At 29.4% G+C, this 16,860-nt stretch overlaps 1 protein-coding gene across 1 annotated transcript; it reads left to right on the top strand.

Annotated features, from left to right (window-relative positions):
- Positions 1-3,303: 3,303 nt before the first annotated feature.
- Positions 3,304-9,473, top strand: LOC106299574 (probable cyclic nucleotide-gated ion channel 20, chloroplastic). The gene is made up of 11 exons (XM_013735648.1): positions 3,304-3,768; positions 4,032-4,223; positions 4,295-4,393; positions 4,802-4,939; positions 5,190-5,438; positions 5,563-5,811; positions 5,990-6,135; positions 6,466-6,543; positions 8,309-8,438; positions 8,631-8,877; positions 8,996-9,473. Exons 1-11 carry the CDS (start codon positions 3,304-3,306, stop codon positions 9,289-9,291), a joined length of 2,289 nt encoding a protein of 762 aa, XP_013591102.1. The 3' UTR covers positions 9,292-9,473.
- The last annotated feature ends 7,387 nt before the right edge of the window (positions 9,474-16,860 follow it).

Raw genomic sequence — 16,860 nt, forward strand, 5'->3', positions numbered from 1 at the left:
TCAGACCAAATTCCGAATCAGTCAACATATCAAACATAACTGAGGGAAAAAAACCACAAAGATACTAAAAAAAGGTGCAAAAGAAATTAAACATATCAAACATAACTTTGTCGTCTTGCTTCTTATACTTCGAATCGCCGGAGGCAGCTGTATCGAGAGAGACTCCAGTTTGATCGGCTCGGAGGAGGATACCACGTCTTATTGATCGATCCGTTCGAGAAGGGGAAAAGGCAAGAGATGAGTCGTGGAAGAGATCTCCGTGGAACCGAAGAGATGAGATGAGATAGAGCTAGGGCCACACATATTCTGGGTTTGGTTACGTACGATGCTGGACTTTTCTTTTGCACGGATTTAGAAGCCCAAGATCAGGCCAAGTCTGTGTGACGTGGACAAAAGAAAGCACCCTATTGGCTGATTTTATCTGTCGACGTGGAGGGCCTCTCTGATCAGCTTATTCCCCTTTTAGTATTGTATTGATATTTTGACAAAATATAGAGGGACTCTAGTACTAAAGCCAAAGTTAGCTAGAATGAGGAAAAAATAAGTAAGTGGTTGCAAGATAGAGTTTTGAACCCGGGTTAGGGGTGTCAGCCTTTAAAAAGTTTCCCAACTGAACCGTTAAAATCCTTTGTTTAACTTTTAACCGGTGTCAGCTGACATCCCTAAGTCCAACGGGGTCCGCCTCTGGCATCAAGGTGCTCTTGTCGGATATGATGGAACCAAACCAATGTGCTTTCGTAAAAGGAGGCTACTTCTCGGAAAATATTTTGCTGGATACAGATTTTGTCAAGAACTATCACAAGTACTCTATTTCCCCAAGAAACGTCCTATATCTCGATATTTCAAAAGTTTTGAATTTTTTCGTTCGTCTTTCATTATTAATTCTCTTCGTGCCATGAGTATCTGGAACCAGTTCATCCACTGGATTCATACTTGCCTCTCCATTTCTGCCTTCTTTATGGCTGTCAATGGTGAGCTTTAGGTTTTTCTTGCAAGTGAACGGGGCTACACCAAAGTTGTGCTCTCTCACCGTATCTATTTCATAGCGTTAAATGTTCTCTCCAAGTTTCTTAACTGTGTAGCAGCTTCTATACATATTGGCTAGCCCCCGAGTTGTCATAAGGTAGGGCTGATGCACTTGAGCTTTGCTGATGACATCATGGTTTTTACAGATGGAGCTCCTAGATAGATTTGAAATATATTTGACGTGTTGGATGAATTTGCACACGCTCTGGTCTTGTAGTTAACCCAACAGTCTGTGGTTTTCATAGCAGGCAGAATTAGTAGTGATTTCATGACTGAGATTAGTCATCTGTGAATTATTGTTGAGTCTTTACCAGTCTGTTACCTTGGTCTCCCACTCCCCACCAAATCATTGTCACGCGCTGATTATGAGTCCATGGTCGATAAAATCAGAACACAAATGCTCTTCTAGATGACAATATCCATATCCTATCGATTATAGTTGTTCAACTCAGTTATCACTAGCATAACTAACTTATGATCCTCTTTTTTTTTCCTTAAGAACTGCCTTGAGACCATATAAGAGCTTGTGCAATGATTTTCTATGGTCTGGTTCACCTAAAATACATACTAAAGCAAAAGTTTCTTGGGATGAAGTTTCTCGTCCGAAAGAAGAAGTAGGTCTTGGTATTCGGTCGTTTGTGTGATTCTTCTCGCGTGTGTGCACTGAGCCTGATTTGGCATCTTTTAAAAAAACTCATGTCTCTCTAGGTCACTTGGACGCGAGCTTACCTTATTTTCTCTCACTCTTGTTGGGATCTCATTGAAAAGCTTGCTTGAACATGGATCTGGTGTAAACTACAGAATCTAAGTTATGTAGTAGCAAGCTTTATTCACTGGATATTGAAATTTTAAAACTGCTCTATTTTGGTATGATGATTGGTTAAACATGGTAAAGCTTCTTGAAATTGCAGGTGATTCTGGTACGAGAGCTTTTGGTATTCATTGTTATGCAACAGTTGCAGAGGCATCATCATCTGGATGGTGGAACATTCAATGACGTGGCTATCACCTACAGGCGATGATAGCTCACATCCATTATTCTCCAGCACCGGTAAATGAAGCTGATGATGATTATGTGCTTTGGTGACGATAAATTCAAGCCAACTTTCTCTTCCTCCAAGACGTGGAGTCAAACATGTACGCACCACCAGTCAGTCAACTGGAGCAAGATAGTCTGGTTCCCTCAGAAAATTCCACGCTTCTCTTTCATCAATTGTCTCACCTTCAAAGACCGGCTGTCCACTGGTAAACAATAGCGCATGCTTTTGGGGTGAAATCCATATTTTCCTTCTCTGTGGTGAGCCAAACAAAACTCGAGACCACTTATTCCTCGCATATCCCTACTCATTTACAGTTTGGACTGAGTTAGTAGGCTATATATATCTTGGGATCGAAAGCCAATACAAACTGGATCATCACAGTCTCCACTCTCCTCTTGCAGCAGTTTAACGGCAACGACAAGTGCCTCCTCAGCCTTTCTTTCCAAGCCCCGATACACAATGTATGGCGAGAAAGGAACACTCAGAAACATAAGTATGAATACCACACAGGCAATCACTTGGTGCACTTCATCGACGAGGTTATCAGGAACCGTATCTTAGCTCTCACGCATAAGAACACTCCTTTCTATAACAGGTTGATGCAGCGCTAGCTAGTGAGGCCTTCCTCCTATGCACCTCAGTAGAAAAACTCATTTTTTTACCGATTTCTTTGCCTCAAACACTACTTATTGTAGTTTTTTTTTATTGACAAATAAATTTGACATTTCAAAAACAAAAATGTGAATAAACGAGAAGAAATAAATTTGCAATTTGGTTTTTATCAAATAACTGAGGCATTTTTTTTTACAACAACTGAGGCATTTTCTATCAATAGCATTCTACACTTCTAATATTCAAACTGCTGAAAATACATGGTCTAGTAACGTTGTATGATGGTCATCAACTTCTACTTGTGTTAAAAATAATGCGCCGTATTGATCAATTTTGATATATTTACATGTCAAATGGTTACGTGCTATGTTGTAAATTTTCTATAGCTAATGAATATTAGGTTACTTGACCCAATTTGTAGTCTCGGCCAATGAAAGAACAAAAATGTGGTTATTTATTTCAGACGTGGCTTCACACACACTTTTGATTATGGATTACAATAATGACACACTTGCTTGATGAGGAAACAAAACCCTGACTCGGTCATATGACTCGTTGTCTCCTTCCTTATTTAATCCCGAGTGAGCAAACTCTAGTCTCTACTTCAACTTTTCCGTGTCTAGAAATGGTTTCCCCAAACAAAAACGATAAGATTCACATTCTTCCGATTTCAGACGCATCGTCATCTTCATCTCAGACTAGGGTTTTCACTTCCAGGACTCGTAGCGTTCCTCTCTCAAACCCTACTGACGAAACTGGCAACTCGAATGCTGTGACTTTAGGCTACGCAGGTTCTCTTCTGAGCCAACGTCCTCCTTTAGTCCCAATGACTGGCCCTCTTTCCTCTTCTACTCGTAGACCTGAACCTCTCTTCCCTCGTCCTGCTCCTCCCCCTACTCGAAGATCTTCTGGCTATTTTGGTGACCTGGAAGAGGTAAACTCCTCAGACAACGATGAGTTATTGAAACACGCACATCGCCTGAGATCTGGAAAGTTGGGGATGTGTAACGATCCTTACTGTACCACTTGCCCTTCTAACTATAACCCCAAAGCATCCCGGCTTCCCAATCCAACTGTTTCTGCTTCCACGGTATGTTTGATTTTACCCTAGTAGCACTAAATACGCTCGAGACTCGAGAAAATTTTGGTGACATGGAGTTTTTTTTTTTTTTTTCATATTAGTTCCATAATGCCTTGTATGATGATGCTAGAAGTTGGGCTAGGCGATTTGCTTCTTCTGTTAATAGATGCTTACCTGGAATCATGAATCCTCATTCCAAAGTCGTTCAAATATGGACTAAGTTCTCGAGAAAATTTTGGTGACATGGATTTTTTTTTTTTTTTTCATATTAGTTCCATAATGCCTTGTATGATGATGCTAGAAGTTGGGCTAGGCGATTTGCTTCTTCTGTTAATAGATGCTTACCTGGAATCATGAATCCTCATTCCAAAGTCGTTCAAATATGGACTAAGTTCTTTGCCGTCTCAAGCTTGTTAGCCATTTTTATAGACCCCCTCTTCTTCTTCATCATATTAGTCCAAAAGGTATATATATGTTTCTTCTTGGATCTCTTTCTTCCGTTTGAATACCTTTTTGACCATCTTTTTGACTGCAGAACAACAAATGCGTAGTGATTGATTGGCCGATAGCTACCGCATTTGTTATTTTTAGAACTCTGACGGATGTTATATTCTTTGCTAACATGCTGCTTCAGGTGTGTTTCCTTTTACTCCATTTCTTGTAAGCAAAGTCGGTACTGGACATAGCGAGATAAAACATTCGCATCAGCCCTAAATTTAAGTGGCTGATATGTTTAGATTATTCGTCTTTCAAACTGATTAAGAAAAATATATGTATTAATCATTTACAGGCGCCTGTCCCGGTACACATCATTGCACAACCACTAGGATATAATAATTTTGTACTGTTGTTATGTCTGAAAAATCTTAATGTAATATGGCGCATAAAGGACTAGATTCCCAGCTTTAGATCAGGGCTGACACTAATCATTTAGTTTTTAATCCGTAATTGTTTCAAACCTCATAGATCTTAGGCCTGATTCTTCTTACAAATAAATATTGGTTTACATTTACTACAATTTTTACTTTATATTTTGTTGCAGTTCCGACTGGCATATGTAGCTCGTGAGTCTACGGTAGTTGGTGCTGGCCAGTTGGTTGATCGTCCCAAAAAAATTGCTCTCCATTACTTTCGAGGATATTTTATCGTAGACCTGATCATAGTGATGCCATTTCCACAGGTTTTGTAATGTTAAATACTCAATACTACCAGTGGCGGATTAGAAACAACTTTTATCTTGGGGAAAAACAAAAAAAATACTACTACTATATTTACAAAATTACACTAACTAGAAAATTTAATGGTGGGCAACTGCCTCACCCACTGACCACATGGATCCGCCACCGAATAATTCTGGTTTTGAGTAATGGTATTTGGAAGATGTTCATCTACCACAAATCTTTCCTTTTCATTTTTTTTATGCCTTACAGGTATTGGTACTATCGGTAATACCAGCACAGTTAGCCATATCCGGGACAAACTATGCGAAAAACCTTTTACGTGCTGGAATTCTTGTCCAATACATTCCAAAGCTATATAGACTTCTACCACTGCTTGCTGGACAAACACCAACAGGCCTCATATTTGAGTCAGCTTGGGCTAACTTTGTTATTAATCTTCTCACCTTTATGCTTGCTGGACATGTTGTCGGCTCTTGCTGGTATCTTTTCGGTTTGCAGGTACATTCAATTTAATGCATGTCTTGTCCAAATGCAATAGAAGACTTTTGTATACATTTCAAGTGATTTATTGATTCTTCTCATTGCCTTCTACCTCTTCTCTTGTTGTGTTTGGTCTTTTTAGAGAGTTAACCAATGCCTTCGAAATGCTTGTGGTCATTCTGGGCGTGAATGTAGAGGTCTTATTGATTGTGGCCATGGAAATAGTAATATATCAGCATCCCTACGAGCTATCTGGAGAAATAGTGCGAGTGCAAATGCTTGTTTCCAAGAAGATGGGTTTTCTTACGGAATATATTTGAAAATGGTCAATCTTACAACTCATACTAGTCTCTTGACAAGATATAGTTACTCTTTGCTATGGGGATTTCAGGTAATGGTTTACTCAAAAAATGTTTGGTAACTGTCCTAGCTAGAGAATTGCTATTTTGCTATCCATTGCCTACTTAATTTTGGCTATGAGTTATGTCCCATAGCTACAAACTATGTTAGTTAATTCTTGTAGTGGTGGAACCCTTAAACTGATGTCATGTTCTTATAACGTTTCAAAGCAAATTAGCACGCTTGCTGGAAACCAAGTCCCAAGCTACTTTTTCCCTGAGGTCGTTTTTACTATGGGTATCATCGGACTGGGACTTTTGCTTTTCGCGCTTCTTATTGGTAATATGCAAAACTTCCTTCAGTCTCTCGGTAAAAGGTTAGAAAATAAACCCATCATTACATCATCAATGTATATAATAAGATATTTTGAGACATAATGGATGGTTTATAAATCAACTTGTGCTCTGGTGATTGTGCTTTGTGCATCGTAGGCACAGCCGGGCCTAGTTATTATAAGGCTAGAAGCCAATTTAAAAAATGTGGCTGAAGTCCCTCGAACCCGCAACCTGTAACAGGTTACAACAACCACCCAACCGCTGGGCTACTAAGAACTTTCTGTTTAAATGTGGCCGTTTAGGATGATAATATTTGGTGGCTGGAAGCACAAGCTTCATTGGCTTCCCTCCAAGACCGGCTCTGATCGTAGGAGCTTGGAAATGACGCTAAGACGGCGTGATGTAGAGCAGTGGATGAGCCATAGACGGTTGCCAGAAGGGATAAGAAAGTATGTGGACTATATCTACGCCTAATCATTTAAACTTTGTCTAGTCTTAGTAAAAAAATTTAACCCACGTTCAAAAACTAACTCAATAGTGGAGTATTATCACATCACTTATAAATTGCATGAATTTTATTTTGTCTAAGCGATGTGAGACTTTAATAAATCATCTTGAAATGTGGGTGGGAAATAATTTAAGGGTGACGGACCAAACAAGACATCTCGAATATACCACAATGGGCTAGTTATACATACTACATATGTAAAAGAAAAATTGTTTATGTCCAAAAGTAATTTTTGGCTTTACCATTGGCTTTGATACAATATTAGTAATATACCTAATTTACATCCAAAAACTAATTCAAGGTGCATGATTGTTACATCATGTATACATATATTGCCCAAATACCTTTTGTCTGCGGGGTGTGTGACTTTAGAGCATTTCCAATAAGACACTCTATTTTGAAGTTTCCATAACTCTATAGATCTAACTGGTGACCATTGCAAGAACATTAGAAATGAGTAGGAAAAAAATGCAGAGGAATAATATTAGAAAAGGAAAATGATTCCTTATCAATTTTAGTGAGTAACAAATTTGTTTTATATTCTTCCAAAATAAAAGGAACGAAAAGGAATGCAAAGGAAAAACAATTCATTGTAAATGGTAAAAAATTTGGGAATAGTAAAGAATGCATTATTCTCTTTCATTCATTGGTCACCAGTTGCACCATATATTTGAAGTTTAAAGGTGCTCTTCTCAAAATTTTTTTTTTCAAATTTAACATCAAAACTATTTGTATTTTATATTATGGTCCTTTTATTTGTCATAATTAATTTAAATTCATAATATTTTTTTAAATAACTGGCACAAGTATAAAAATATTACAACAATATTAATTAATAAAATGTTACATTAAAATATTAGATTTTAAATAGAAATACATAGTTGATATTAAACTTCAAGAAAAATACCACATTATTCCAAAACATTATTTCCGTAATGGATATATGATCAATAGGTGCATTTCGAAGTTAAAAATGACTCTTTATTTTTAATTTGTAACAAGCTAAAAATTATTGAAATCGGGTGATATTAATACTTGTAAATACATTAGATTTTAACAAGAAAGTAAAAGAAGAAAATAAAATATTGCTAAAAGATTTAACTTCTATCGATGATATTAATACTTGTGAATACATTCGATGTGAACAAGAAAGAATCGTACAAAAAATTATCAAAACAACAAAAACGATATTCGGCTACACAAAATTTGTTTGGGCAATATTTTGGAGATTTTGGAGGTTTCAGATTAATTTTAGCTGAATATTAGTGTTATTGTAATATTTAAATTTGTATAATAGTTATGTCTATTTGTATTTTTTAAAGCTTTTTTTTGTTAAGCTTTGTTTGTATATTGTTGTTGTCTAAATCTAGTATTAAAATATTTAAATCTTATATTAAAATTTTATTTAATTTTATGTGTAAAACTTAAATTTATACAAAATTGAAATATTTATGATATTTAAATTTTTTAAGAATTTAAACGATAAAATATTTAAGAATCATAAATGTGATGTGTAATTGAAGGGACCAAGATATGAAACTTCAAATTTAAAGTTTTGATTAGTGAAACTTCGAATATAAAGTTTCACTCTTCAAAACTTCATATTTCTTTTGGAGATGCTTTTAATACTTTGCTCATTTGTTTCCTTGAGAGTTCCATTTTCTCAGGCTATGTATTTTCATAACCAAAATGTTAAAACGTTTCAGGAGGGTGCGAGAGGCAGAGCGTTTCAATTGGGCTGCTACCAGAGGAGTTAACGAAGAGTTGCTCTTTGAGAATATGCCTGATGACCTTCAAGGAGATATAAGAAGACACCTCTTCATATTTCTCAAGAAAGTAAACATCAGAATCCATTTCTCTCTGTTGAAGTTATATGTACTTAACTTAGATCCCAATTCCTTAGTGCTTTTGCATAGTGACTATCAGTGAAACTGAAGTCTGAAGTAATATACGGGGATCACAGTATAAGCATTCCTGAAACTATGGTGAAGGATATGGACTAAAGAAGTTGATGGGTTTACTTTACAGGTAAGAATATTTTCGTTGATGGATGAATCAATTTTAGACTCAATACGTGAGAGGCTGAGACAGAGGACATACATAAGTGGTAGCACAGTCTTGCACCGCTGGGGTCTGGTGGAGAAAATAGTTTTCATAGTGAGAGGTGAGATGGAGAGCATTGGAGAAGACGGTTCTGTTCTTCCTCTATCAGAAGGAGACGTTTGTGGTGAAGAACTTCTCACTTGGTGCCTTGAACGCTCTGCTGTAAACCTCGGTATGTCTCTTTCACTATCAAGATCTTGGCGTTTAACCAGAATATATATTATATATTCATGAATTTGATTGAGCCACTTGAGAGATGATTAAAAACCTTGATCATTATAAATCTGTAGATGGGAGGATGCTTTCCAAGGGATTGCTTAGCAGCAGAAATGTTAAGTGTGTGACAAACGTGGAGGCGTTTTCGCTGAGTGCAGCAGACCTTGAGGATGTAACGAGCTTGTTATTCTTAAGGAGCCATCGAGTCCAAGGAGCCATAAGGTACGAGTCTCCTTATTGTAGGCTACGAGCAGCTACGCAGATTCAAGTGGCTTGGAGATACAGAAAGAGACAGCTCCGGAAGTTAAGCACTGCTCAAAAGAAACAATATTCGTTGGAGTTAATCAAAAAAGACATGGCGAAAACATAGAAAGAGATGCAAGATAACTGCTTCATTTTATTCACTCAACCTGTATTTCATTTTGCCGCTAAAGTGCTAGATTTAAACCAAACCTGGAGAACATAAGTGGCTAATGTCTAAAAGGAAATCTGTATTCATCCACATCGGATGTAAAACGACCGATCGTATTATGACACATTAGTATTTCAGTTTATTATTTTTAAAATGTCAATATTTCCAAAAAATGTTTACTTTAAAATAAAATAAAAATAATATCAAATAAGTTAAACTACTAAAATTTAAAAAATTATAACTAAATTAACTTAATATCTATAATAATAAAATTTTGAAATTTAAAATAAAATAAAATAATGATAGTAATTAATTCTAAAATACAAAAATTTCAAATAATTATAACAATATATATTTAACTCATGATTCTCAAAAATTAGGCTATAAATATTATTGAAAATATCCACAAAATTAAGGCTATAAGCGTCAACATAGGATTTAAAACAACTACTCATATTATGACGCATCAGGCTTTTAGTTTATTATTTTCAAAATTATTAATATTTCCAAAAATGTTTTAATTTAAAATAAAATAGAAATAAATATCAAATAAGGTAAACTGTTAAAAGTAAAAAAAATATAACTAAATTAACTTAATATCTATAAGTATATAATTTTATAAATTTAAAATCAAATAAAATAATGAAAATAGTAATTAATCTAAAATGCAAAAAATTCAAATAATTATAACAATATAAATTTAACTCATGATTCTTAAAATTTAGGCTATAAATTTATTGAAAATATTCACAAAACAGAGGCTATAAGTCATTGAGAGTGTCCATATAGAATTTAAGACCATTAATCATATTATGACACATCAGCATTTTAGTTTTTTATTTTCAAAAATGTCAATTTTTCAAAAAGATGTTTACTATAAAATAAAATAGAAATAAATATCAAATAAGGTAAACTATCAAAATTAAAAGCATTTTAACTAAATCAAATTAATATCTTTAACAATATAATTTTCTAAATTAAAATAAAAAATAATGAAAATAGTAATTAATTCAAAAATGCAAAAATTTCAAATAATTATAAAAATATAAATTTAACTCATGATTCTCAAAATTTTGGCTATAAAAGTTATTGAAAATATTCACAATTAACTTTTATATTATATAAAAATTGAAACTATGAGCTCTTGAAGGTGTCTACATAAGATTCAAATCAACCAATTATATAATGGATATTAGCATTTTAATTTTTTTTTAACTGTCAATATTCCCAAAATTGTTTATTTAAAAATAAAAAAAAATTTGATAAGGTAAATTAACAAAAGGAAAAATAATATAAATAAATTCAACATAATATGCATAATATTTACGAATTTAACATATAAATAATAACTAATTTTTAAAATGCAAGACTTTTAACCAGTTATAAATATATAAATTTAACAAAAAATTCAAAGTTTAGGCTATATGCATGAAAATATTCACAAATTTTTACCATTTAAAATTTGAAGTTAAAAACTATTGAGAGTGTCGATGTATGATTTAAACCACCAATCAAATTATAACAAATTATTTTTTATTTGCTTTTTTTTCTCCAAAAAATAATTTTTTTTAAATGTCAACATTACCAATGACAATTATTTCAAAATAAATATATGTCAACATATATCAAATAGGTTAAACTTACAAAAATAAATATTATATATGATCAGTTAACTTAATATTTATAAGGATTTTAAAATTACTATAAAAGTAACTAACAAAATTATAACTAAATTAAAATATATTTTTTCAAAAAATTATTATTTTAAAAAATTTAAAACACGTGATTTTCAAAATTTAGATTATATTCTATTGAAAATATTCACAAAAAATATTTTCTCCAAAAAATATTTTCTCCAAAAAATATTTTCTCCAAAAAATATTTTCTCCAAAAAATATTTTCTCCAAAAAATATTTTCTCCAAAAAATATTTTCTCCAAAAAATATTTTCTCCAAAAAATATTTTCTCCAAAAAATATTCACAAAAAATATTTTTTGCTTTTTTTTCTCCAAAAAATAATTTTTTTTAAATGTCAACATTACCAATGACAATTATTTCAAAATAAATATATGTCAACATATATCAAATAGGTTAAACTTACAAAACTAAATATTATATATGATCAGTTAACTTAATATTTATAAGGATTTTAAAATTACTATAAAAGTAACTAACAAAATTATAACTAAATTAAAATATATTTTTTCAAAAAATTATTATTTTAAAAAATTTAAAACACGTGATTTTCAAAATTTAGATTATATTCTATTGAAAATATTCACAGATAATATATGCTATATTTAAGTTGAAGATATAAATCATTCAGAATGGCCACATATTATTTTAATGCATCATGAAAAATATGTCAAATCACCATTTTATTTATTATTATTTAAAAAATCAAGATTTTGAAAAAACTTCTTTCAGAATAAAAATAAATTCAATATTAAATTTAGCAAACAAATAAATTCATTAATGAAATCAGCTTGATACATTTACTAAAATTTTGGAAGATTAACATAAAATTAACTAAGAAAAATTAAGTATTAATAAATAGAAGAATTTCAAATAATAAAGACAATATGAATGTTAAGGACATTTGATTTCAGAAATTGAGGCTATATATTATATAAAGTGTTCACATATAACTAAAAGATATTATTAATAATATACCAAAGTAGTATCCTAATTTGATATTTTAAAATTATTTCTCTCAAAATAAATGTATATCAAATAAGGTAAACAAGGGAAATAAGTTTTATCAAAAGTAATTAACTTGACATATATAGTAAATATTTTAAAATTAAACATAAAGTGTTAAGCCACAAGAAATAATAATTTTTAAATATATCAGTTTTTAGAAAAAAAGAAAAAACTTTCTAATAATCATTTATGTAAAAACGAAATAAAAACGTGTTCCCTTCATTTACTATATATATAAGAGTAGGCTATATATTAAAAAAAATCTATTCAAATAAACTTAAAATATCAATAAGATAAACAAACAAAAAGAAAGTAAGAAAATAACTAATTTGATATATATGTTAACTCTTTCAAAAATTAATGTCAAAACTTTGATAAAATTTTTCATAAAGTAGGTCAAGACATACAAATATCATATAAATAAAAATAAAATAAATATTTAAATAATATAAAAATATTTAACCTAATCAAATAAATAAGAGATAAACTGAAATGTAGTATTTAAATTTTCTTATTTATATTGACATCCAATAAAAAAATCATCTACATTTATAATAGGTTACAAAAGTTTCTTAAACAAATAATGGTTGATTTTGGTTCTTTTCTTACTGAGTCAATGCAATTTTATCGTACAATATAGCTCTGCAAAATTCTATTAAAAATAAATATTTTAAAAGTAATTCACTTGTGTATGCTAAATATTGTTAATTAGGCAGTTTATTTATGCGTTTTTAGATTGCATTTTATGAATCAATGAAATTATCTTATTTATTTAGTCATCAACTATCAAAATTTTAATAACACTATTATATTATGTTTCGACCAAATGTTTTGTGAATTTTTTTAAAATATTTATCCTATTCATTAAACTAATAACATAGTCTTTTATGAAACAAATGTAAGGACTTTTGTACTCTGTAAGTTTTTTTTTTTAGAAATAAAGTTATAAACAATAAAGTAAATTATATGCTGACTCTTTATAAGTTTTTAGTGTAATTCACTGAGAGTTTCAAATCCAGGCTTACGAAACTTTTTTAAAGAATCCATATAACAGATATAAATTATAATCTCCCACAATTTCTATCAAAAGAATTTTTGAAAAGCAACTTTGATAAAATTCATGAAAATACATAAAAATCTAAAGAGGCTCGCCAAATAAATTGGTTGAAACTTCTAATAATATTTACCAATAATACTGATATTAAAGTATAGTTTCACCAAGAACAAAAAAGAAAGATCGAAAATAATAGTTATACATTCATTAATTATAGATTATATTATCTAAGAATACTATTCAATAAGCTAAAAACAATGGAAACTTGACAGACTTCTAAAAATTAGGAAAATAATATCTATGAACTAATAAAACATCATATTTCCGACATTAATTTATATTGTAACCAGATCTGATAAAAGATATATAATATTTAGATTTAATATTATTATTTTATTAAATAAAATATTAATTAACTTTAATTAAATTTTTTTATATTTATTTCCCCTTTTTAATATTTAATCTTATCTAACTTTACCAAAATATTTTAAATGATAAAACCTAAATCTATATTAGACTATCAGTTATGCATTTAAAAAAAACAAGAGTATTTCAAATACATATATACACAAAATACATATATAATAATCATATTTTCATTGTAATAAAATTGATTATTACAAAGCAAAGTTAGACATTGTGCATATGAATCAATCTTTTATGTCATTCAAACAGAAGGATAAATAACTTTTTTTTGAAACACTAAATAAATAAAATATTTAACAAAAGTATTTAGAAAAGTGTAGTAGTAATTAATACGAATAGAAAAATATATATTTATTTTAAAAAATTTATATATCATTAGTGAACAATATAAATACGTCTCTAAATACACTTATATTTAGATATACAAACAAAAATATATCTAAATAATTAATTAGTTAAATGGTATAAGTGTATTAAAAGTTAAATAGGAAAAATAATAACATATTTTGAATACAATTCAATAGAGAATGTATATAAAACATTTTTATTTTCTTAATTTTAAATTGTTACAAAATGAAGCTAATTATTAACAAAACTAGCGCGAGTGAAAAATCTAGATTTTATATTTTTGAGTTCTATATATGAACCCTTTTTACTAAACTGAGAAATAACAGCTTCCAATTTGTCTCAAAATATAGCAGAAAGTATTGGTCTTCATTGTGTGAATTTGTATGCCATGTCCAAATGTCATGAGTAATGTTTTCTGAATTTTTTGGGTAAGAATTCAATGGTACCTATCCAGTGTATTGACAATTATTGTATCTGTTTAGTTGAAAGATCTATGTTAAAAAAACATCCTACTATATGTAAAATCTATGTAAATTCCATTAACCATTTTAAAATTTGAATGAAGAAGGGTCACCAATGTTTGCTATAATGCAGAAACGAATGAATCCCTACCTACATGCTTTTGCAAGTGTCATATTTGCACTAATCTCCATTTGAGCACTAACGATCTAAGAATAAGATGAGCTGGAATGTGCATCCAAGCTTCGTCCTCCTGCAGCCACTTTCCTCTGCCATCCTTGGAAAATTTTGGATTTTGAATGCTTAATGCAAATGTAACTATAAAATTATGAAAATATGCAACTGAGTACATGAACGACAAAGACCATCTACAATATATTCCTTTATTTTTTATTTTTAAAAAGTAATTCTAAAATAGATATGTGTTTTTCTTCAATGTATTTCTCTAAAAAGAATATTCTCAAAAATATTACATTTACAATAAATATCTTTTATATTTGAAAGTTAAAAATTAACTCGATTTACTTTTAACTTTTGCAAAATTTTCATAAAGATGTGACTTTGTTTAAAATATTAAAAAAAAACTATTATGTAAATAAAAAGTATAATTTTATTTTACGAAACTATATCTTCGTTAAAAAATACTTGTTTTAGCTTTAAGAAGTTCAAATTTGAAAACATATAATTAGAAATTATAAAAGACACTTATTTATTCTTAATTTTTATTGTTTTATTACTTTTATATATTTAAAGCAAGGGGTAAAATCATCTTTTGCCATTTTCATGAAATGTTTTTGGTCAATTTTTTCTTTGAATGCTCTTTTTGTGACAAAAACTTTAAAATGATTATTTAAGAAAAATTGTCCAATTTTGTATGTATCACTATTATTTTCTTTTTAATTTGAAAGAAAAAATAAATAATAATGCTATATGATTTAGAAAATAAATAAATTATATATTTACTTTACAAAAATAATGATAGAAAAAAGGTAATACAAATTCATGAAAATCTATATTAATTAAAAAAATTATGATCAAATTTCATAAGTCAATGTATATAAATTTTCACAATCCACTTAACTTTTAAAATCTATCAATTCTTAAAATTCACAAACTCTACACAAATTCATCTCCCAATAATCCCCCTAAACAATTATCGTCGAGAATATTAACATAAGCAACAAATGCTCCCACCGTTGCACCATGGTTTTATATAAGCAAAAGATGGTTATCGAATATTCTTTTGTTTATTTAAATATAAAATTAAATAGTAATGGTATATCTGTAAATATTTGCAAAACATAAGAGAAGGTAAAAAAAATCTTATGTTTTAATAGTATCTATACTATTATTTAAGAAGTGAATTTGCTTACTTGTCAACTTTTCCATAATTTTAGGAATAATTATATAATCATAATTAATAATCAATCATCATAATAATTTAAATAAATATTAATAATATTAATAATCAAACGTATTAAAATTAGTTTATAAAATAACGAAAAAATAATTTAAATTTGTTGTAAACGTAATATTTCATGGCTTAGTTTTCTAAATTATTAAATTTATTTTAGTATTAAAGTACTAAAAGAGTATATAAGCAATAACAATAAATTGATTTATATTTGTTTGTTAACGTGATTTTTTGTCATGGTATTTTCATTTTTATTCTTATTCTTATTATTCAATTGAAATAATAACATTTATTTGTTATTAAAGTTGAAAATTTATTATTTTTTGTCAATAACAATTCCATTCCCATTAAATAATAAAGGAAAATAGAAATTGACTATAACATATTTTTCTTTATTAAAGCATTTAGAAATGAATATAACAATATTTATAAAATGTTCTTATCTTATACATTACATATTAATGTTTTGTTTGTCAACATGGTTGGTCTGATTGAGTGTTTATTCAGTTATTATGGATGGTATTTCACAATATAATTATACAAATATCAATAATTTTAATTTAATTAATATAATATGTAAAGTTGGGTTGGTTAAATATTCTTGTGCTTTTGATTTATTTTGAGATTTTGTAGGTTTTAGTAATTCCAAAAATTTAGTTTAATAGCATCACTTTATATTAACAATTATATATTTATTTATTTAATTAGATAATTGTTTATAAATTAATATAGTAAAAACATGGTTAAAGATAACAACATATTTTAAAATAAAAATATCACTGTTGTCAACCAAATAATGTTTTAAATTAATAAAAGTTAGAAAATTAAGAAATTGATAAATTAAAAAATAGTAAATTTTAATGTTTTATTTAAATTTTTTGATTTTTCAAATAATTGTGTATTTATTAATAAATATCATGGGGTAAATAATTTTTAATGCCATTTTTTTATAGTAGTGTCACTACAAGAAAACACGCGAAATCCGACGGCCATATTCGTCGAAATTTCGTCGGAATGGCCATATTCCGGCGATATTCCGACAAAAAACGTCGTCGGAAATATCTGGTCGGAAAAAAAAAGTTCGTCGGAAATTTGTCACAAATTCCGACGAAATTCCGACAAG

This window comes from Brassica oleracea, chromosome C1, assembly GCF_000695525.1.
Source record: "Brassica oleracea var. oleracea cultivar TO1000 chromosome C1, BOL, whole genome shotgun sequence".
NCBI lineage: Eukaryota > Viridiplantae > Streptophyta > Magnoliopsida > Brassicales > Brassicaceae > Brassica > Brassica oleracea.